The following is a 24,475-nucleotide window of genomic DNA, read 5'->3' as shown; positions in this document are numbered from 1 at the left end:
CACAGTGACCAATAAGTCCAGAGGAATCCATCCATCCATCCCACAGGAGACACGCAGCAGACTTTAGAAATAACCACAGTGTCCTCTGAGGGTTGGAGAATGAGAGTGGCCAGTAGATAATGGAGAGAGGAGAGGAAGAGAGGACGGGTGAGGGAGGGAGCAGTAAACGAAAAAGGAAGGAAGGAAGCGAGAGATGGAGGGAGAGTGGAAGGGAGTGAGTGAGGTTCTCTGAGAGGATGACTCCCACATGAGCAGTAATATTCTCACAGCATGTCTGTGTGTGTGTGTGTGTGTGTGTGTCATTATTAAATTAAACTGTTTACCATCATTGACAAACACAGAGGAATGAGCTGTGTGAGCTGTGGGAAACAAAAGCTCCCAAGAAACCCGACGTCTCCACGGGCAACGCATTCATGCCAATATCCAGGCATACATCCAGGCTCTGCACGCCTACAAACACAATGCATGAAGCTAAAGACGAGACATCGTTAATGATAAACTGTCTGCGTGCGCACAGAGACACTGTCAAAACGATCTCCATACTTCATTTTAGTGTCACTCTGCATAAAGTGACACTGTCAGCTGTGGAGGGCATTCTGCATTAATGGGTAAAAATAAACAGGAAAACAATGGGATGCACTCGCCACTCTGCCACGTGCAGGAAACATCCTTCACCAAGGATACTTAACTGAGTAAAACGTCCTTAACAAACAAAAAACAAATAAAAAAACAAGAACAACAAAAAAAAGTAGTGAGTCCAGCTACTAGTTTTTATTTTGTTTTGTTTTTAATTAAAAATGAATCATATGATTCAGAGCTTTGTCAGTCATATATTATTTTTTACTGTACATAATAATTCAGGTTACTTTTCTTTCCAATGGCTTTATTGTTTTTCTCATTCTACTTTCTCAAATACAGAGTTACTGCCTGGTATGACTTTTAATATGGTAAAACAGCCACATGAACACCCAAACACAGGCACAAGGACACTGAGTCACCTACTTCCTCAGATATATAAAAATAAACAAAAGATAAAAATCCCACATGACCACTTTCAGCCACATTCACAGCACAGCAAAAACAAGAAAATCAAGCAAACTTATAAAACGGCGTAACAGCAACTGTACAACAGTTCAGCGTTTGTGCCAATATCCCAAACAGTCACCTGTCACACATTAGGTAGGCCTATTCAAACACTCAATAATGCAAATGCCTAATTAGCCAATTACAACTTAGTACTTTTAGGTAAAGAGACATGGTCAAGATGACCTGCTGAAATTCAAACAAGGGCATTAGAAAGGGGAAGAAAGGTCACTTAGGCAACTTTGGCACCAAAAACCATGCCACATTCAGAGTGGTTGTGCTGAGTAATTCAGAAACTGATGGTTCAAAAAAGAAGAAGTATCTGATGACTAGCAGTGCTCTAGAAGAAAAGGCCTTGCTGATGTCAGAAGTCAGAAGGGAGTGACCAGACTTCTTTGAACTGATAGCAAGGCAAAACTAATAATCATTCACTACAACCAAGGTATGCAGAAGAGCATCTCTGAACACCCTGAAACCTTGAAGCAGATGGACTACAGCAGCAGAAGAGCACACAGGGTGCCACTCCTGTCAGATATTAATTTGCACAGGCTCACCAAGATTGGACAAAGGACCGGAAAAAAACATTGCCGGTTGTGACTAGTACTTTATGGAATATAACCATTTTCTCTAACTGAGGATATATAATATGTGGTATATTACAAGAAACAAAACACTTTCTTTTTGTAGTAGTCCCGAAAAATTAATCAAACAAGAAATGATCCTTTAATAAACCAGCTATTTGATTGTAAAATACAAACACAACATATTGTGGTTAAATTTCTTGTCAGCATCTCTCACCTTGAACGACACCCCAGGGGTACTGTCTGGCCCTCACTGCTTTGTTCCCCACTTTGACTTCTTCCACACTCCCGACTACAGCAAATGGCAGATGGGCCTGCACAGAAAAACAGGTTCGTGTCAAAAAGCTTTTTACAAAAAAGGTTCTTACTGGTGCAATAAGCAGGGGACCAGGGTACACTGCCCTAAGGAGATTGTTTTTATTCTTCACAGAACAAGTCAATTTTCAGTAGGCTGTGGTGTAAACTGCACTAAAATGAACAAGAAGGATAAGCTGTTTCACCGTGTTTGTCTGCTCTCTTATCCTTCACAACCAAACCACACCAGTGCAAAGTGTAACCATGTTTACATATGAGCTGCACCAGTGATCGGTTTCACGTTTTAAAACAACAAAATAGGTCTCCCATCTGAGCCGCAGTTGGGAGACCTATTTTGTTGAAGTGATTAAACACACACGCTTTATTATTGCTCTCGGAGCTACTATGCTTCATTAAGACCAACATTTAGGAGGCATTGCAGGGGAAACATGCCTGACACGCTACCTCAAAAATTAGATGGCGAGTTGAAACCAGCTGGCTGGTTACAGCTCAGAGGAACCAGCAAGCTGGCAAGTGTGGGTGCTGATGTAACCAACTATGAATAGACCGGGATACTGTACAAGGACACTGCCTCGGAGAACCAAATGCTGTCTTGTTCACCATTTTTGTACATGCGTGGGTGTGTGTTTAAACATTATGATTATACATGAGAGGCATAATGAAATCTGATCTAAAAATAGACAGATATTATCATGAAAATGCACTTGTGCCTGATGCTTCAGCAAAGGTCTATAGCATACGTTTAATTATAATCCTACTTGTAAGATGAAACTTAAGTTGGAGTAATGTCATAAAGTTCATGCACTTTTTAAAAATTTTACCTAAACCAAGGAGGTTACATTTTCGGTAGCGCTTGCGTGTGTGTGCATTCAATTTTGTCATTCTGTCTGCAAACACACCAACTATAAAAGTCTTGCATGAATTCTGATCAAACTCTGTAGGACTGTAGACTGGAGTTGTGAAGGTCAAAGTGATAATAATGCTATACAGAGCTATTTAAAATTATGTTTCTTACTGCTACTGTTTGTATTATTTTGTATAGGTAATGATATATGGTGAATCTAAATATCACGTCACTTTGGACCTTTTCTTCAAGGTCAAGTAAGGTCAAACTTTCATAAAATGCTTTTTATCTTTTAAACTACGCTTAAAATTTACTGTCTTTGTCTGTATTGACAAGTGATACTGATACAGTGGGATGCAAAAGTTTGGGCAACCTTGTTAATAGTCATTATTTTCCTATATAAATCGTTGGTTGTTACAATAAAAAAATGTCAGTTAAATATATCATATAGGAGACACATCATATAGGAGTGAAATGAAGGTTATTGGATTTACAGAAAGTGTGCAATGATTGTTTAAACAAAATCAGGCAGCTGCATAAATTTGGGCACTGTTGTCATTTTATTGATTCCAAAACCTTTTGAACTAATTATTGGAACTCAAATTGGCTTGGGAAGCTCAGTGACCCCTGACCTACATACACAGGTGAATCCAATAATGAGAAAGAGTATTTAAGGGGGTCAATTGTAACTTTCCCTCCTCTTTTAATTTTCTCTGAAGAGTAGCAACACGGGGGTCTCAAAACAACTCTCAAATGACCTGACGACAAAGATTGTTCACCATCATGGTTTTTAGGGGAAGGATACAGAAAGCTGTCTCAGAGATTTAAGCTGTCTGTTTCCACAGTTAGGAACATATTGAGAAAATGGAAGACCACAGGCTCAGTTCAAGTTAAGGCTCGAAGTGGCAGACCAAGAAAAATCTCGGACATACAGAAGCGACCACTGGTGAGAACAGTCAGAGTCGACCCACAGACCAGCACCAAAGACCTACAACATCATCTTGCAGCAGATGGAGTCACTGTGCATCGTTCAACCATTCGGCGCACTTTACACAAGGAGATGCTGTATATGAGAGTGATGCAGAGGAAGCCTTTTCTCTGCCCACAGCACAAACAGAGCTGCTTGAGGTTTGCTAAAGCACATTTGGACAAGCCAGCTTCATTCTGGAATAAGGTGCTGTGGACTGAGGAAACGAAAATTGAGTTACAGTGGGGCAAAAAAGTATTTAGTCAGCCACCGATTGTGCAAGTTCCCCCACTTAAAATGATGACAGAGGTCAGTAATTTGCACCAGAGGTACACTTCAACTGTGAGAGACAGAATGTGAAAAAAAAATCCATGAATTCACATGGTAGGATTTGTAAAGAATTTATTCGTATTCGGGTGGAAAATAAGTATTTGGTCACCTCAAACAAGGAAAATCCCTGGCTCTCACAGACCTGTAACGTCTTCTGTAAGAAGCTTTTCTGTCCCCCACTCGTTACCTGTATGAATGGCACCTGTTTGACCTCATCATCTGTATAAAAGACACCTGTCCACAGCCTCAACCAGTCAGACTCCAAACTCCGCCATGGCCAAGACCAAAGAGCTTTTGAAGGACACCAGGAAAAGAATTGTAGACCTGCACCAGACTGGGAAGAGTGAATCTACAATAGGCAAGCAGCTTGGTGTGAAAAAATCAACTGTGGGAGCAATCATCAGAAAATGGAAGACATACAAGACCACTGATAATCTCCCTCGATCTGGGGCTCCACGCAAGATCTCATCCCGTGGGGTCAAAATGATCATGAGAACGGTGAGCAAAGATCCCAGAACCACACGGGGGGACCTGGTGAATGACCTGCAGAGAGCTGGGACCAAAGTAACAAAGGTCACCATCAGTAACACACTACAACGGCAGGGAATCAAATCCCGCAGTGCCGGACGTGTTCCGCTGCTGAAGCCAGTGCATGTCCAGGCCCGTCTGAAGTTTGCCAGAGAGCACATGGATGATACAGCAGAGGATTGGGAGAATGTCATGTGGTCAGATGAAACCAAAGTAGAACTTTTTGGTATAAACTCAACTCGTCGTGTTTGGAGGAAGAAGAATACTGAGTTGCATCCCAAGAACAGCATACCTACTGTGAAGCATGGGGGTGGAAACATCATGCTATGGGGCTGTTTTTCTGCCAAGGGGACAGGACGACTGATCCGTGTTAAGGACAGAATGAATGGGGCCAAGTATCGTGAGATTTTGAGCCAAAACCTCCTTCCATCAGTGAGAACTTTGAAGATGAAACGAGGCTGGGTCTTCCACCATGACAATGATCCAAAACACACCGCCCGGGCAACAAAGGAGTGGCTCCGTAAGAAGCATTTGAAAGTCCTGGAGTGGCCTAGCCAGTCTCCAGACCTCAAGCCCATAGAAAATCTGTGGCGGGAGTTGAAAGTCCGTGTTGCTCGGCGACAGCCCCAAAACATCACTGCTCTTGAGAAGATCTGCATGGAGGAATGGGCCAAAATACCAGCTACTGTGTGTGCAAACCTGGTAAAGACCTATAGTAAACGTTTGACCTCTGTTATTGCCAACAAAGGTTATGTTACAAAGTACTGAGTTGTATTTTTGTTATTGACCAAATACTTATTTTCCACCCTGATTTACGAATAAATTCTTTACAAATCCTACCATGTGAATTCATGGATTTTTTTTTCACATTCTGTCTCTCACAGTTGAAGTGTACCTCTGGTGCAAATTACTGACCTCTGTCATCATTTTAAGTGGGGGAACTTGCACAATCGGTGGCTGACTAAATACTTTTTTGCCCCACTGTATTTGGGCATAACGAGGGGCGTTATGCATGGATGAAAAAGAACACAGCATTCCAAGAAAAACACCTGCTACCTACAGTAAAATATGGTGGTGGTTCCATCATGCTGTGGGGCTGTGTGGCCAGTGCAGGGACTGGGAATCTTGTCAAAGTTGAGGGACACATGGATTCCACTCAGTATCAGCAGATTCTGGAGACCAATGTCCAGGAATCAGTGACAAAGCTGAAGCTGCGCCAGGGCTGGATCTTCCAACAAGACAGTGACCCGAAACACTGCTCAAAATCCACTAAGTACAACGTTCTTTGGTGTGAGTTAAAGAGAGCTGTCCATGCTCGGAAGCCATCAAACCTGAATAAACTAGAGATGTTTTGTAAAGAGGAATGGTCCAAAATACCTTCAACCACAATCCAGACTCTCATTGGAACCTACAGGAAGCGTTTAGAGGCTGTAATTTCTGCAAAAGGCGGATCTACTAAATATTGATTTCATTTCTTTTTTTGTGGTGCCCAAATTTATGCACCTGCCTGATTTTGTTTAAACAATCTATAAGTCCAATAAACTTAATTTCACTTCTCAAATATCACTGTGTGTGTCTCCTATATGATATATTTACCGGCCTTTTTTTTTTAATCGTAACAACCAACGATTTATACAGGAAAATAAAGACTATTAACAAGGTTGCCCAAACTTTTGCATCCCACTGTATATGGGGATATATGGGGATATATGGGGATTCCAAATATCACATAATAGTTTGCATCCAAATATCATGTAAGATTTGACCTCTCACCTCACGAAATCTGCCTTTCTTTCACGTTGACCCCAAAATGTGTTATATCTTTAAAGAAAGCTTTATGAAGACAAAGGTTATATAGAAGTATACTTCAGTAAAATATTATAATACGCTGAAGTTATTCATACCCAGTTATTTATAATTCAATACATTTTACCAATTACCCACTCCTCCATTAAGTTTATATACAAAATACAATACTGTTCCCTTAAAAGTAAATAAGGCCCAGAGAGTGAGCTCCCATGGCAATAGAAAAGTGCCAATCAGTGCAATCAGTGGGTCCAACGACATATGATCCTTGTATATAGCTACATACCCACGGTTAGCTAGTGTTTGCAAATATTATAAATATTTTACAAAGTATACAGTCAAAATTGTGAGACTGTAATTCATCTGCATTGAAACATTGACTCTTTATTTATGGTGTTTTAGTCAAAGCATCTGTTACCGTCATCAAAACAAGGAATGTTTTGACTTTTTAAGTGTTTTTGCGCCAAAAATATTACTTACATTCATGGAGGCATTGATCTCACTGACAGTTTCGTCATCTGTTGGGAACTGATATATCTGGACGCCGTTGCTCACCAGCTCGCTCATTATCTTTATTTTGAATTTATGAAGCTCGCTCTTGGAGATTGTGTCCGCTTTGGCAATGATGGGAATTATGTTGACCTGCGGAAATAATGACAAAAAAAAAAAAAAAAAAAAGTGAGATAGTTATTAAATATGTGGTGCGCTGCACTGTTGTTGCTAGTGTGGTGGAGACTTCCAAAAATGATAACGCAAAGACGTTTTGTGTTACATTATGGAAGCATTTGGTTTAGCCTTGTTTAAACGTTGACATGACAAATCAAAAGGATGCACAGGAAACACCCAAATGTTTTCAGATCATGACAGATTACAGCAATTGTCATCCAACCATCATGAGCAAACACTGCTTAAAAAACATTAAAGCTACATTAAATATATTGAGGTTTTAAACAGCTGTGTAGTGCATCTATAAGACCATGCACAGTTAACTGAATAGCAAATAAGCCCAATCAGAACCCCGACTGATAAATAAAACAAACAGTGATTATGAAAACAAACTCGGCTCCATCTACAATCAGCAGCAGATGTGAAGAAATAAACACACAGTTTGTCTGCATTCCTCTGTACGGCTGCATTCCCCAGATCACCAACTGGGAAGATGGGCAGGACTCCCACAGATCCACACAGCAATTCCACAGCGCGCCTTAGAGTATGAGTCAGAGCTAGTTAAAAATCTGATTTGAATCTCATCATATTTTGTTGGCTCGTTAATTTGCAGCGGGGTGGCCAGTATCAGGTTTTAACCCTTATTTAACAAACTAATTTAACTAATCTCGGTGTTATATTTGCTCGCTTCCCACAACTGAGTTTTCCCAGCTGACCAAAGATCATTCCCAAACAGTTAATGTTTGTTCTGAGGGACGAGGAGCGCCAGCTGTGACCACATTAAAGCAGTTCACAGGAAAGATAATCCCTGAAAAAACAGCCCAATATTTTTGGCACTTTGTCATTTAATGTTATACAGGGAAATATCTCTGAGTGTGCAGGTGAGACCACGCTGATACAGTCTGAGCCTTAATAATGAAAACGCTTACAGAACAATATGAAAACACCTAATATGAATGGATCCCATTATTATCGTTTGTGTTACATAATTATGTGGATAACGAGCTGCTTAACTCAGCTTTCATAATAAAGTTCCTGTAATTTCTGGGCTTTGGTGAACAAGAAATTGATGTACAACACTGCTGTGGAGTCAACTTTTCACTTTTTTAAAGGCTGGATTTATTTATAGATATAACACTGCTATGATAAATTACTTATTGTAATAGATTAGTTTGAATCATCATGTGTTTATTGTTTCAAGAAAAAATAAATACATGATGACTCTTGGGGACGCTCTGGAGTATTTCCTGATTTTTTTTTTTTTATCTGATTTATGGACGCTGCTGGATAAGAAGATTCTGGGAAAGTCGCAATAAATCTACAAATATAAAAATAGATGTTTAGCAAGATGTTTTCAAGCACGCCCTGGAAGCCTAAATAATACCTGATGGCAATAAAAGCAGGAACAAAACAAATGTCTCACAGACTTAGATAAGGGTTTAAAAGATCTCAAACCTGCAAGCTGCCACTGACTGTGGATAACGTCACACAGCACTGATGTGAGAACAGCGTAGGCATGGTCTGGAGGACTCATGGTAAGTGGGCAGCATGACGTGTCCTGTCCCATGCACAGTCTACTCAGGCAACAGCTTCTCTTGAACCAAACCGAGTATTTTCAGTACCACTGTGTGCTATATGTAAGGAGCGGACAATGCCCTGACCTGATTGTGCCAACACTGTTCAAAGCTCATGTGGAAAAACGGCACTACAAGAGTCAGGAAGCAGACTCCTTATTACTTTTAGAACCCCAGCATGTAATGTGTCCTTTCAGTAACGCTCCGTCAAGCCTCTCCCTCTATTTTTACTTTGGAAAACATCTCATCTGCCACAAACAGGAAAAACGGTATAACCAAAAACAGCAAAATGGAACCTAACCCAGCCATGGTGGATTACATCACAAATTAAAAAGGTATTCTTAAAGTTAAGCAGGAGGCATGAATCATTTCGCCGAATAACCTCAATAAACTCACTCTTTTACATTCTTTAATTTAAAAAGTTAAGTAGAAATGTTTCCCATCCGTCAACAAAAAGAGTTAAAACCTTCATTTAAAACAAACAACACTCCTTTCAGACTCTTATCTGTCTTCCTGCCTTCATTTACTAAAAACCACATTTTACTTTACGGGCCTTGTGTGGGGAGGGCTGATTCGTTAACAAGAAAAACACCATTGTCTGGGTTAGACAGAAAAAAATACACAGACTGAGGGAAAAGCTGTTTCTGGTCTCTTTCCCTGGTTTTTCCTGTGACAACACTATCTGTCAGAGGGGACAGATCTGTTCATTTATCTGTTTCATTTCCAGATACAACTTAAGATTTACACACAATGTAATGATGCTTTCTCTGACAAGGATATGTCTCTGCATTAAATTTGATATTAAAAACACTCAGCCCTGATTTATCAAGCCATGAAAAAAACATAACGATTTCCAGCTACTGGGATGTTGTTGTTTTTTTAAAGCAATTTTCTTGGTTCTGCGTGTTTAAGAATTAGATTTTAGGCTGTAAACGCGTCTGTAATCTGTTGAAAACTAACTGGTATAAAAAACTGAATGCGAAAACATAAAATAACTTTGTTAAAGCTATTTGGTTTATTGTCTTGGTTTATGCAAAACAAAGTAGGCACTTTCTGTGGTCACCCTCCAGATATCCAGAGCCCATAAACATGAAATAAGACAGAAATCTCATAAATGTGCAAAGGCTGAATGTTGTTTGGTTTGCAGGAGTCTTAAATGTTGCCTCCAAATCTATCTAGAAAGAGAACCTTGCACACACAAAGTCCATCTGCCCTGTAAAACACAGCAGTGTCACTTCCACATTGCAGTTACTCAACACTGGCTTGTTTTCAGATACAACAGCAAACACACTGCACATTGTGGAAAAATTGCTGGGACAGAGCCACTGAGATCAGAGTGGTACTCATCGTGAACACCCGCAGTCTCACAGGTGGGTTCTGAATTGTGTAAATCATTAAGGATAAAAAATAAAGCCTACATTTCTTCCGGTTTAATCCGGAAACACTTTGTGAATGTGTGCATAAAAATGTTTAAAATCTACATAAAGTTTAGGCTGTGGTAGCTGCTCTGCTACAGTATATTTAGCTCAGGTAAGTTGGATGAGTCAAAGCAGAGGCCATGGCTTGGCTGTGTTCACTGTACTCATTTGGGTGGTATAAGGAGACAGTTGGCAAACGTAGCGTGCCAGGTTTTGATCGTTCTGTTGGCACATCAAGACAGCACACGGGCTTGGTGGTCAGCGCCATCGTTTCACAGCAAGGAGAGTCCTAAATTTGGATTTCTGTCCTTTTCTAAAGTTCGTATAGGTTCCTTCACAGGTTAGGTTAGAACTCCTGTATCCCTTAAGGACAGTTTTAGTAAAAATACCAGAAGCACTGGTTTAATTTTGTAATAAAAAAGTACTTTGAAAACAAAAGAATAAACCCTTGGGTTTTTAAGAAAGGGTTTAATATACTGAATCAAATTTGTTCCTGAAAGCTGAGGACTGAGTTAAGAGCCGTTGCATAAATTATTTATACACTTTTTCTGATGCCATAAAACTATTAAGTGTCCCTGTAGAGCGGCATTTGGCTGAGGTATCTAGTTTTTATTATGAAGAGTATCGAGAGACTTCTGGCAGAGATGGCTTGATTGTTGGCAGGGGAAAGCCATCAGGGTTGGTCACAAGCTGACCATCTGCTTTATTCTGGATTTATTATCACTGCACCAACAGAAACAAACAGAGACAAAGCTACCACTTCATCAGCTCTACAGCAGTGCTATTAGGAGTTAAATAGACTGAAAAACTAATCGCAACCACTGCAGATCAATCTGAATGATCCAATAAAATTTGATTGCTGAACCTTACAGTGTATGTGTATGTTTTGGTATAATCTCATACAAATTCACAAAAATTGGCTTATGGCTTCCACATAAAGCTTTGTAAGTGAAATGTGACAACTCCTGTGTGAGTTTACTGCCTCGCAGCTTTAAAGTTAAACGAGCTCCTGCAGAGCTGAAAATACAAATCTCCTCTTTCACCGTCATTCACTCCTCTGGGTTTTGTCTGCTTCATAATGTCTTACAGCTCACCTCCCTGGCTTTTAATAATTTATTTTATTAAACTGTGAAAACAGGAATAAAATGACAAAATAAACAGATAATAAACAGGCAATGCCCACTTAATACAATAAAAATAGAAATAATAAAATAATAAATACAAATGGCTCGAACTTAACGGCTCCAAACTGACTTATCTGGCTTGTCTAACTATGTACACCACAGTGACTCCGCCCCTTTCCCCTTCTTTGCCCCAAGTGCTGTTTTGATGAGAATTTTTTTTTCCATTTGTTATTTAATGAAGGCAATCCCAACGACTGCATCTCCAGTGAGATACACTCATCACATACAGCAAATCATAGATCCATGGAGCAATAATCTGTGCAGTAATACTCACAACAACAATGAAAAAGCCACAAATCAATGTGTTCCTGAATCGGACTATTGACTGTTGTACAGCTGTGTGCTGACCTGCAAACATATACCAAACTCAATCTCAGAGTGAATTAGAGGGTTGTGATGCTGATGTATTGGAAGCAGAGTAGTTTAAACTGACATAAATATCTTTTTATAAATAAGAATGTGTCCCTTAAAACACCAAATCAAATATTTTCACTATGCTGGCTTTTTAGGTGTAAAACTAGTCATGGAGAGGTTCTCTTTCCCCAAATCACGACTATTACACTTCAAACCATTAATCCTTTTCCACAGAAATAGCCAAATAGGTTCAGCCTAAACACTGCCATGTGAACTCTTCTTGAAATCCTAAAAGATGAAATGGAAAGTCACTGGAACATTTTTGTTTCAACTTTACTCTTCTCTTTTGGGATCCAGAGTCCACACCCTGGTAGGCAGATCAGGGATGCCCTCGTTTCAGTGAAATTCAAACCAGTCACACGGAAAGGGAAATCTGACTTCAGACTAATATTATTCAAACACACTTGCATTTTTCCAGAGGGAAAATATAGATGCATGCTTGTGTGTCACATGTGCGTACCTTGCTGTCCAGTTTTTTCATAGTAACGAGGTCCAGGGACTTGAGGGAGTGTCCTGTCGGGGCAATGAAATAAAGGCAGATGTGGATCCTGGTGTCGTGGTAGTTAAACAGCGAGCGTTTGATCTTCAGCTCTTCCTGGAGATAGTTTTCAAACTGAGTGTCAATGTAGTCAACGATGGGTTTGTAACTGTGGAGAGAGGAGGGGAGAAAAGAGAAACCGTTAGGATTTATGTCTGTGGGTCAAAGCTAAATATTTGTCTTCTTGTTCATGCGCTGGTAATGAATATGAAAAGGGAAAGGGGACTTTTCACAGGGAAAGGAAAAGACACAGATATGTTTTCAGTAACTGTGTGATCTGATTCAATGCCAAGATCTCAGCTTAGAGTTGCACAGCTTAGTGCTGCATGAAATTTGTGTTCAGCTTATGGAAGGTCCAGTTGAAACTAATCAAAGAGGCTGCAGAAAACATCGCGTCCTCTCTCTCACAGAGCAGTGACTGTTTTCGGAGCCTTTAAGTGTCACCAGTAAATCAGTGAAGGGCACGAACACAAAGTAACACATCGTCATCTTTACAGCCTTTTCTCCTCGAGCATTTGCGAGAAAGGACAGGAGAGACGGGGAGTGCCTTTAATGCTACACCACTCGCTCACAGCTACTTGACTATACAGCTAAATGTCAGAAAATGTTACTTACATTGCATTAAAATAACACATTTCTGCTGGTTATTGCTCCAGTACAGTTGGTTTCTATAAGCTGTTTTCAATCTTTTAACCACAAAAGCCGGTGACCAGCCTCATTGGGATGTTTTGAATCACATTCACACCAGACTTGTTTATTTGAGTCTGCAGCTTCAACTCGTTTCATTTGGGAAGATGAGAAGAAAACCATTAGAAGGAAGCCACATACTTAAATAAAAAACTAAGCGAACTGTTGGTTCATTAGTCATAGTAGATAACATCACACAGTCATAGTCTGGTTCTCACATCAACACTTGTCATTTTCTGGCTATATCTCTCTACAATTATGATCATCTATATATGAGATGTTCAGTAAATTTGTTTGTATTGAACAGATGTCTCCAGGCGAATTCCTTCGTTTATCTCATGCTGTTATATTTGGACACTGCACAACCAACTCAAACACTGTATGTTTTTCTTGCTCCGGATAGTAGACATGCTTGAAAACAACTGCAACCAGTGTCAAGCATCTTTAACACCTCCTGAATCCATATTCAGTCACATAGACTTCAAAGTGCCTCAGAATGACCAAAATGCAACCCAGATGCTCATGTTTAACATGCGTCTGCAAAAGTAAAAGTGATAATGATGACAGTTTGTCTTTAGAAAACAACGAACTCTGAGAAACAAGCCCAAAAAACAGGGCTAAAAGGACATAGCTGTTTTGTTTTGTTTCTTTTAGAATTAATAGGAAGCAGTTCCCTTGTGTGCTCTGGAAAGATGCAGTTTAACACTAAAGATGGAAAATCGTGACACAGTCCTGTTATGTTTAATCTAAGAGCTTGAATGTGATTTCGACAAACTCTCTGACCTAAAGCCAGTAATTCCAAGTTTTTCCTGTTAACCATCACCACTTCCATCTTTGCTAAACATGACAAATAACTGAAAATTACATCATCTTGTCGACTGTTCGACTCCGGATGTGCCACTTCACTGATGTTTTACAACTCAAAAGTGACACATAAATAGAACAGGAAAAAAATGTATTCCATTCCCTCAGCTTGCAACATGTTTACAGTCATCTGTCCTCTCACTTCACATCCATCTTCAATCTTCTCTGAGGAATGCACAAACTGTGACCTTTTGAAGCTCTCTCAGTGTGCCGTTACACTCCGCTGCAGGCTCTGTCCTTCGCCATGTTGGTTTAAACGGTCTACAGAGAAAGCTGCTATCAAAGAGCGTGAGAGTGCTGCTTGCTGGCTAGGCCACAACAAGTACACTTCATTCCACAGCTGAATGTTAAAATAAACAAATCAACAATTTCCTCTTTATTTCGCCAACTTCCTTCGGCCTTTGGAGGCACCATAAAATGTGCAGAAGTCTGGACTGACAGTGGTTTGTGTGTCTGGGTCACTCATTTGCCTACGTAAGCATCTTTTCATTAAAAATGCGTTAATGTCATTTTGCAGCTTGCAGATTTTTGGGGAAATACTTACAGGGAAATCTGCTTTTACAACAGACAAAAGGAAATCACAGTCAATTCGGGTTTTTTTACTTCTGCTTTTGGCTTATGGGATAATGCAGAGATATATTTGTGATCACCATTGTTAGTTTTTGTTGCTGGTTACCCATGGTACCCTTGGTTGTGGGTCAGTTTAGACTCCACTGCACCATTAAGTAACAAGCAGGTCTGGATACTTTGTGAGGCACACTGGGCTGCATGTATGTGCACTTAGCTCACCTATCCTCTTTGTTGATCTGATCGCCGAAGCCAACCGTGTCAACGATGGTCAGTTTGAGGCGGACGTTGGTTTCTTGCAGGTCGTATGTTCGAGGCCGCAGATACACGCCGTTCTGGTAATGGCTCGCCTCTTCGTTCTCAAACATGGTGTTAAAGAGCGTGTTCATTAACGTCGACTTTCCGATACCAGTCTCCCCTGTGAACGGTCGGAAGCAGAGAGGGAGATGGAGAAAGAGAGAGTGCGTTAGCATCACTTGGGAGTACTTCATCAGCTTTCAGACATCGATTTTTATTGCTGTAACAGAAGTGTAAGCCAGTGTATTACATTCATGTCAAGAAATACAACACAGTGCTGCTGTTTGTTATTTATATTTGTAGCTAAACATGTCACTCAGTGCAAAGTAAATCAACACGAGGGCCAGAGGGACTCTGGAGAAATGTACAGTAGTTACACATTCTCTGTCCGATACTCACCTACACATAGGATGTTGAAACAAAAACCCTGCGTGACCGATTTGCTGACCAGCTGCTCAGGGAGGCTGTCAAACCCAACATGGCCACCCAAACTGAGGTTACGCTTCTCTTCATTCTACAGGACACACACAAAAAAAAAAAAAAATCAGAAGTGTGGCGGATGTCAGGAAAACACATGGCTGAGTCATTATTCAGAAGAGGATGGCACAGATACTGAAGCGCTCACATTCCAATGCGAGGAAACATCAAAGACCTTCTGCTCATTCTGCACATGTAAAATCCATCACATTATGAGTTAGGTAATCGGGGCCTGCAGTGAGGATGAGCTTCAAGAATAATCACTCAGAAGCACAAAGAGGAAAGACATGCTTTAACAGACAGAAGAAGGAAGTGATTATATTTGTATGGAAAATGGAATAAGGCACTTGAAAACATGCAAGATGCAAGTTAGCAGCTTGTTTTATAGAAAACCCCAATGTGAACATTTCAGAACCCCACCAGTCCATCTATTCTCCAAACAAGCTCATAATCAATATATCAGTTATTACACACTATAATAGAAATATATCGTTAATAGTGGGATGATAACAGCAGGTACAGAAGAGGCACCCGGGCTGCCTTATCTGCAACGTCCCTGCCACTTCAAGAGCAGCTGGGAGATTTAATCCCTCTACTTCGAACCTCCGCCCTGCTGGAGGTGCATTGTGCGCCTTTACAAAGAAGCACCCACAGGGCATCCTTATGAGAAGGCTAAATCAGCTCAACTGACTCATCTCACCGTTTAGGATCACAGGGATATTTCAGCAGGCTGTATCAGTGATCTTGCTCTTCAGTCATTTCTCAAAGCTCATGACCATCGGTGACATAGATCGAACAGTAAATCAAGTGCTTTGACTTCTGATTAAATTCTCTCCCCACTGCTGAGGTGAAGTAAGATGCCCACAGATGCCCAAAGAAATGGCCACAGAAGTATTTAACCTAAAACACAAAAGTTAGCAATGCACGACAAACTAAAAACCACCAGAAATAAAAACAAAAAACAACAACAACAAATCAGGAGGGTTGTAACCTTTTTTCACATTTGATCTAGCTCATTTAACCAATCTCAGCCGAAGAAGAGAGTTAAAGCTGTACAAGAGGGCCAGCACCTTGAGATGAATAGGGCCACCCGATCTCATCTGGCTGAGCCACGAAGGACTGCATACTTGAAAGCTGAAGTCACCAAGCACAGGCAGCTGAGAGCAGAGCACAGCCAACAATACAGAACTGAGAGGTGGAGGCAGGCTCCGAATACACAGAAGATGACTTTTAAACCTAACTGAACTGCATAATACAAGCTGGAAAGTGTGTGTGTGTGTGTGTGTGTGTGTGTGTGTGTGTGTGTGTGTGTGTGTGTGTGTGTGTGTGTGTGTGTGTGTGTGTTCAGGGGTTTTGGGGGGGTGAACGAGAAAACAGGGCTTAATGTGTCAGGCAACACAGCTGGAGTAATCCAACATGAGCTGAGATAGGCAATACTGAGCTGAGCTGCAGCACACTGGGGAGATTACTATACTACACTAGCATGTGTTAAAAGTAATAAATATCCTATATGCATTGATAATATGAATATTATTTAGATGTTTTAAAATGCACTAATGTTTATTAAAAAAACAAACAAACAAAGACATCAATTTCACTGCAAACCCCACAGCAACAGACAGAAACCCCCTTCATTACATATCGTTCTGAATTTATTAATGAACATTGTATTTATAAATGTGAAAGGGAGCAATAACACAATAATTGTGCATTGAAATAGGTGCATGACAGACTGAATATATTAGTATGCTAAAACAAGGGATTAAGCCGGTTTCAGTTGTGTGCACTGTAGCTCCCTAATCATCTTCGATTTCCAGTTCGAGCAGTTTATACAGTTTATACAGCTCTTGTTCTTAAGTCTGAATACGTATATTGTAAGTCGCTTTGAAAGAAAAAAGCAATGAATAACTGCAACGTTTGCAGGAGTCGGTTTCAGGTTCACCGAGATGAATGAGAGGAAGAGGCTGCGGCCATTCTTTCTTTGTTATTCGCTGTAAACTCAGACCTTGTCAAACAACATTAGTCGGCCTGGTAGTCAGCATTGGTAGTCAGCCTGCTGAATGAATGAAGCCGGGTAGAGATGTTCAGATAGAGCAGTGGTTCTTAACCTGGGTTCGATCGAACCCTAGGGGTTCGGTGAGTCGGTCTCAGGAGTTCGGCAGAGCCTCCGCCGTGCATGTATGCACATATGTATGTCTTGAATTTGAAAAAAATCGTATTTTATTTTTCACTAAAGAGGGGTTCAGTGAATGCGCATATGAAACTGGTGGGGTTCGGTACCTCCAAAAAGGTTAAGAACCACTGAGATAGAGGGAAGGGAGCAGACTATGATATTGTGCCTGTAAGCGAAACTAAACTCTGTATTCCTGAGTAGGTTTTAAAATAGGAGTTAAAAATTTACATAAGCCTGTATTTATCCAGGAAATTATAAATAAAGGCTTGCGTGCTGCTTTTCCATAAACACTTTTGTACTTTAAATTCTGAAAATGTGTACTTTCGTTTGTAAGTGTACTTCTTCAAGCTCACAGTTCCTATTTAATACTTTTCTAGACATTTAGAGCATAGCTAAGCTTAAGGAGGGTTTTTTTTGTAACTTGTAAACCTGCTTCTGTGGATATTCCTCCAAACTTACTAAACCACAATGGTGAAACAAAAATTCAGAAAAACAACAGGGAGTCTGACTCACTCTGGATCATTTTGGGTTGACCTCCTACACTGAACCTAATCACGCTGTCAGTAGCGCATGATTTTTGTGTGTAAGTGAGCGACACATAAGAAGCAGATGGAGCCCGTGAACGGCTGCTGCAAAATGAGTGCCCAGGCCTGACCAAGAGTGTTATCTTTTAGGAGAAGACAGCACAGAACTGCAGACGTGGACACAAACTCCCCAAGCTGTCACTCGACTGGCTGAATGTGTAAGTGTATGCACTGGACTGACTGCAGGAGGAAGCACTCAGTTTCCTTAGTGTCCTTAGAGCAGTAAAACAGCTATCCAGCCATGTGCAAGTACTGCACTTTAAGTAAAAACTTAATGAATCAAAGAAGTTGGAAAAATAAAAATGGACTGCAATGACATTTCATTTCTCAAAAAGAAAAACAGTGCAGAAATAGCTCAGATAGAGAGTTGAGAGTTGATAAGAAACTCATTTATTGCAATGAGTGCAAGATGTTGCAGAACTAAATAATGTGTTAAATAAAGCACTTTAATTTCAGCTGCCAAAACACTGCACATTTTATTGTTAATATAGATTTATATTAGAGATTATAGATTTAAGATAGATTTCACTTAAGCAAAGTGTGACGTACAGCCAAAAAATAATATTATGTTAAACATTTCTCCATCTTTGGTATTTTTCAGGGAGGCATTAAAGGATTGCCAAGTTCACTATACATTCTTTTCACCCTATGTAATTCAAGCCAACTTTAACAACATGACATATCTAAAAATAAACCTGCCTGTTTTTTTTGCTTTCTGGTCCATTTAGATTTGATGTCGAGAACATAATAACACCCATCAGCAAATACAGGATGTATAACCAACAGACAAGAACAGTTAGGGAAACTATGAGGTATCTGACTGTCCACCCACCGAGCTAGCTCGGAAGAAGAGAAAAGCAGCGGCACAAAGTATGTCAGGAATGAAAAGCTTCTGGTTAACTGTCTCAGGGTGAAGAGACAACACAGTTCCCAGGCCACCAGGAAATGGTTGCACAGAAGAGGCCCCAGGTGGCTCCAAGTGAAATGAGCCACAAACAATATGGGCTAGGTCACAATGCTGCTCGCTCGAAACTAGCCGAGTTACTAAAGCCTTTTATTATTGTTGCAGATGAAAATCCGATGTGAAACAAAAAGAATGGCACAAGTAAAGGTAATTAAAGGTAATCAGTTTCAAGGTCCTCACCGTCACATCTGCATGGTCTACTGGATCACTCAAAAAGAGTTGTGATACGGTTTTTTTTAATATAACCTGTGCAAAAACTAAAAGAAAAGCTCTAATCTCAGTTTGTTCTGTAGTATGTGTATCCTGTGGCTGGGGTGGCTGTAGCTTAGGAGGTAGAGCAGGTCACCTACTGATTGGAAGGTTGGAGGTTCGATCCCAGTCTCCTCCAGTCTGCATGCCAAGTATCCTTGGGCAAGATACTAACCCCAAGTTGCTCTCCGATGCATCCATCGGAGTATGAATGTGTGCGAGTGTAGTTAGAAAGCACTCAGTATAGAGGTAGTGCTTGTGAGAATGGGTGTGACTGGGTGAATGTGGCATGTTGTATAGAGCGCTTTGAGTACTCCGGGAGAGTAGAAAAGCGCTATATAAGAATCAGTCCATTTATCATCCTGCACTGCAACCCTAAAGTTGGTGAAACACGTAACCATTTTCATTGTATATTCTGCCACATGTTTAGTTATGATTGTTTAAGCTACAAAATAATGAACCTCTGCATGGGATCACTTAATCAGGGACCGAAATACTGCTCATCTGCCGCTCTTATGCAACCTAGTTCTTTCTTTAAAAATGCAACTCAGTGCTACAAAGCTGTGGATATTCAGTGAATTTCTGGGCTCTAACCAAGCAAGCCGTGAGATCATTTTTTCAAACATTCTAATAAATATGTGATTCGGATCTGACCTGATATAAACTCAGGCAAAAACCAAGCTCTGCTTCATGTGCCCATCAGTCCACAGAAACACTCGGTCACCGGACAAGAGTCGGCCCCTCCCTCTCTAGCCATCTTCTTTTCAGCTGTCTTCCAGCCTTCTGGCCTACATCCCCGCCTGACTGGTGTCTGCAGCTTGTGTCTGCCTCAGTGAACCTCCACCTGACAGACAGCAGCAACCACACACAAACACATAGTTGCAGCTCATGTTTGTGTGTTTGTGGGGAAGAAAACTTCACATATTACTACTACTACTTTAACATCTTGATGTAAGATTTGTTTAGATATAGTTTGTCTGTTAGCAAAGACAGAATTCATCCACTTGAATGTGGCATGAAATGAAATGACTTTTATTGTGATTCAAACTGTATATACTGTATTAAGCTTTTACAGGTAATGAAAGTGCAAATGACATTTTGGGGGCTTCTTGTCACACTTTGGGTTTGATTTGACTTAGCATCTGTGAAAGGAGGAGGCCACAGGACAGCCTCAGTGACAAACCCACACACGCACACATTTATCACTCTTTAGCTGAAGTGGCTTCTGACTGGTGTTTCCTGTCCAATGAGAGCTGTGTAAGTTCATGAAAGTGTAACTCTACTTTCAAACTGCCAGTACACAGTACTAACATGTCACACTTTTGAAATCAATAACGTACTTTATAAATTACGTTACAAATATTTTTGCATCTTATTCCACGTCAACAAGCATGAAATGCTGAGTGAGGTGTTTTTGCGTTACTGTCAGGTCGAACCACACCTACAGACTTCTGCTCCACCGGTTCTCAGCAGCTGCCCATGCTGGCAGCGATGTTGTAATGGTAAAAATGTTGACGGTTGAGATTTGAATGACGTGTGCCTCCTCTTGTCTTTTATGCTATTATAACCTGCCCCACGCTCATGAACATGCTTACATTACTACTGAGCCTCACCAGTAGTAACACCATCCATGCCGAACAGGAAAGACAAAAGGGAAAAAAAAGGAGTGACAGATGGGAAGTTGAGACAGGAACCATTTTACGAGACAGATGCACAGCATACTTATCTTTATGGGGGTTCCTTACTAAGTATGTTTTTGTTTTTAACTTATCCTATCAGCCACAAAAGCAATGTTTTGTAGGTCAAAGGTAAAAGTGGAATAGATTGGATTAGCTTTACTCTCACCCATGCATGCTCAGTACAATATAAGCCTTCTTGTTTTAAGATCTTATACTAACTAGCAAACACGTTGTTGAATACTTCTGGTTGATACTTCAAAGTTGATTTAATTCAAAAATGTGGATCCCAGAGTAGAAAAACTCCAGGACGTAAAATATGTAATTTGCTTTGTGTGCCAATTTTGAATTAAGTAAGAGCTTGTTTTGGCTAGTCATATAAAAGGAAAAGGAGCAACCAACTGCACAGTCCATGCATAAATATGATTTTGACTTAAGAATCTACCTTAACGCAGTTTTCTCTTCTGCCCTTCTTATTGGTATTTACTGATGAAACTGGAGGGACCCTACCTTCTGGTTTTACCGTCCACTCTGCCAAAAATGGCCAAATTAGTTCTGGGTTAATGAGCTGTCACACATTTGAATTTTAAAGAACACAAATATTCATCTGGAGCAAATTCCATAGAGAAGAGCAAAAGTTTGATTTAGAAAACATGATGTTTGGAGCTGATGCCAATTTGAATTTTTAAGGAATAAATATCACAATATTGATGTACTGGACATCATAACGTATACATGCAACAGCTACTTTTCGCTGCTCCCCTATTCACAAGGGATCACCACAGCGGGTAGCTCCACACGTTTAATTTGGCAGAGTTTTTACACCGGACATCCTTCCTGACACAAGCCCAAAGGCATTTGCGTTTCCTCCTGGGATGGAACTTGGGATCTTTCGCTTGTCCTGCGAATGTTTAAACCGCTACTCAAATACAATATGTGAGTTACACTAGAAGGGGAAAATAACTTCGCAGCAATGTGGTTTACTAACCCGTTAGCATCTAAACACGAACACACTGCTCATCTCCACGCTGTCTGCTCAGCTGTGGTGTGCACCCTGCTCCATGTGCTGCAGGGTGCACAACTTAGCCAGAGAATCTTTTTCTACATCCAGACATATCAGCGTACAGTTTCATATATCAGATCGGCTGTAGGTATGGGAGCGTGTCTAGCTGCCAGTCTATCCGGTTCAGCTGTTCATTGTGGACCACACTTTGTTACATTTCACTGATAACTAAGAAAATAACTGAGCTACATACATGGTAATCCTCATTCAGCCTGTGCTGACATTATTTTGCAAATTTAACCTCAGTATATAAAGAATTGGGAGACAGATATTGACTCATCACAGCTGAGGCTGCAGCTTGGATGTCATGATTCATCCGATTCACCAGGTTTGACAAGCTTGCCCGAAGGCCGTTTAAGCCCCACAAGTTCTATATACAGCTTACAACGCTGATGGCGGTAAACTTGAGCCACACTTTGACCTAAACAATGTGATACAGGCGTGTTCCTTCTTGTTCCAGGATGTGTTTCATTAACAAATGCATGTGCAACTAGAGCACCAGCTGTATGAAGACATTGTAAGCACAAGTTGAATAAGCTTTTAAAAGAGCAAGGACCTGCCTGCTCGCCTGCTTGAGTCCTTACTCCACATCTCTTGGCTTTAAGCACTTTATGGAGCTAATTTCATTTCACGCATGCAGTCCTCACGGGAGAGACAATACTCTTCAGGGTCAGTAAGCACTATGCCTCCTGAATGTGCTCGGGCTTTTTTTTTTTTTTTTTAAATTGCATCCAAATTAAAATGAACATCATTATTTTTATGCTACACACTCTAATGCAATCAATAATCGTGAACGACACACATTGGTAGGCAGTTGGCTTGTATTGATCACTTCATGTGGATCCGGCCTAGAAAGTTATCCCAGCGCTACAGGCTCCACCGGATGGGGCTGACGTGGAAAAACAATCCAACCAAGCACACATCTCTATCAATAGCTGGGTGTAATTAAACAGTACTCCCTTTACACAAACTGCCAGGCCAGCAGGTCAGTTTGTTCAATGTGGTCTCACTTAGTTCAGGATGTTAGACAGCTGCATTGCTGCCAACGCCGGCCTGTTTCGCTGCATTCTCAGCATTTTTCTCATTAATCAATCCTCTAAATTTCGTATTCCGAATGAGACATTTTGGAAACTTCCACTGGGCTCTGAGCCCCCATTCCTGGATACCTTCCTAATTTAAGAAATGCGAGGAGTGCAATATCCTCTCTTTATTTCTGGATCCTCTCCGTTTCTTCGCAGACATGTGTTGCATCAATAAGTGGTAGGAGTGGCCGGGAGTGTGTCCTTAATCTCTTTATCCCTGCAAGTCAGCTCTGCTTACAGCCTAACACAGAGATCTTTTCAAGCATCTGCCAAAAAAAGTTAACCACCTTCTCCCATTCATTTGCGACTTTACTACAACATCATCATCACCATTATTACTAACATCATTCATACACTCACCTATTCTTTGTCATGTGACTTTGTGGGAATTTACAGAGACTTTTCAGGTATGTTTTGCGATACTTCACTGTACCTACAGAGTCACACCTGAATGACAACACGGCATGTTACTATGGATGTAATCCAGGATGCATTCCACCCTCAACTGATACTACTCTGCCCAGCCTGCTACTGTGCCACTGTACAAAGCAGTATCATGAACTGACATACCCATGGCTGTAAACATAACATTTTGAGTCTAAGGAAGAAAAACAAGTGTATTTATTACTCATCACTGCGATTAATACACCTAAAGAAGTCTTCAAGTGGTAATTTTATCCACTGGCTAGCCAGTGTACATGCCTTACTGTGATTCTCCATGGCGGTTGCAATGTTTGTTTTCTTAATTTCTAACAATCTCAACAATAAATAGTTTAATGTTTCCATACGCTACGCCCATTCAGCAACGCGTCCACGCGTGTAAACGCAACCGAAGAGAAAAAAAATGCATTACATGGCACGACATTAAAAATAGTCAGCTACTGTAGCGTACTTAATTTCCCCATAACTGGGAAAAACACAGTCACCATCACCGAAATCACACCCACCGACTCGCCGGAGCCCACAGTCCAGGCTCCAAAAGCGGGGGAGGCTTAGCGACATACATACCCACACATAGACAGCAGCTAACACACACTTTTACTAATCACAGCCAAGTGTGGCCGTAGCTGCACTTGCAATGTTTACTGCTCCTAGAAAACAGAGAGGGAAAAAAAAACAAGGAGCTCCGGATAGCATTTGCTTACCGAAAACACGTCAACGTCCGTGGCAGCCATGGTGCGGAATGTATGGTGTTGGTGTGCTGAAGCAGACCGAGCAGAGGCGAAAGGGAGCAGCCCTTGTGTCTCCGTACTAGCCTGCTAAACTACTGACTGAGCCGAGCTGACAGTGATAGGAAGAGAGGGACACAAGGCGGAGAGGAGCTGCTGAACTGGGCAGGGAGGGCGCTAAGCTAGGCGACGAGAGGACTCCCTGCTACTTCGGTTCTGCTTCGCTCAGACACGCTACAGTTTTTCATTCGCTTTTAAAACGGTATTAGTGTAAAAGAACAACAGTTATTTTTTATTTTTTTATAAACTAATTTATATATAAGCGAAAGGGTGAGAGAGTCGGTTATTACAGTACTTAACGGCTGTTTGACGGAG

At 40.8% G+C, this 24,475-nt stretch overlaps 1 protein-coding gene across 2 annotated transcripts in view; it reads right to left on the bottom strand.

The window, feature by feature from the left end:
* The window catches only part of septin8a (septin 8a), a 39,294-nt gene extending 14,837 nt beyond the window's left edge, over positions 1–24,457 (bottom strand). The window contains exons 1-6 of one of the 2 annotated variants that reach the window (XM_006784983.3): positions 24,077–24,457; positions 15,063–15,177; positions 14,589–14,784; positions 12,171–12,357; positions 6,935–7,096; positions 1,882–1,978 (exon numbers count right to left, since the gene is read on the bottom strand). In XM_006784983.3, the coding sequence (XP_006785046.2) occupies positions 1,882–1,978; positions 6,935–7,096; positions 12,171–12,357; positions 14,589–14,784; positions 15,063–15,177; positions 24,077–24,106 (787 nt within the window). In that variant the 5' untranslated portion in view covers positions 24,107–24,457. The remainder of the gene's footprint in view (positions 1–1,881; positions 1,979–6,934; positions 7,097–12,170; positions 12,358–14,588; positions 14,785–15,062; positions 15,178–24,076) is intronic. The other variant, XM_006784982.3, reaches the window with a different exon arrangement.
* Positions 24,458–24,475: the final 18 nt, after the last annotated feature.

This window comes from Neolamprologus brichardi, chromosome 10 (genome assembly GCF_056152115.1).
Source record: "Neolamprologus brichardi isolate AB-2024 chromosome 10, ASM5615211v1, whole genome shotgun sequence".
NCBI lineage: Eukaryota > Metazoa > Chordata > Actinopteri > Cichliformes > Cichlidae > Neolamprologus > Neolamprologus brichardi.
Note: the sequence above shows the minus strand (reverse complement) of the source record. Positions and strands in the feature narration are given on the sequence as shown.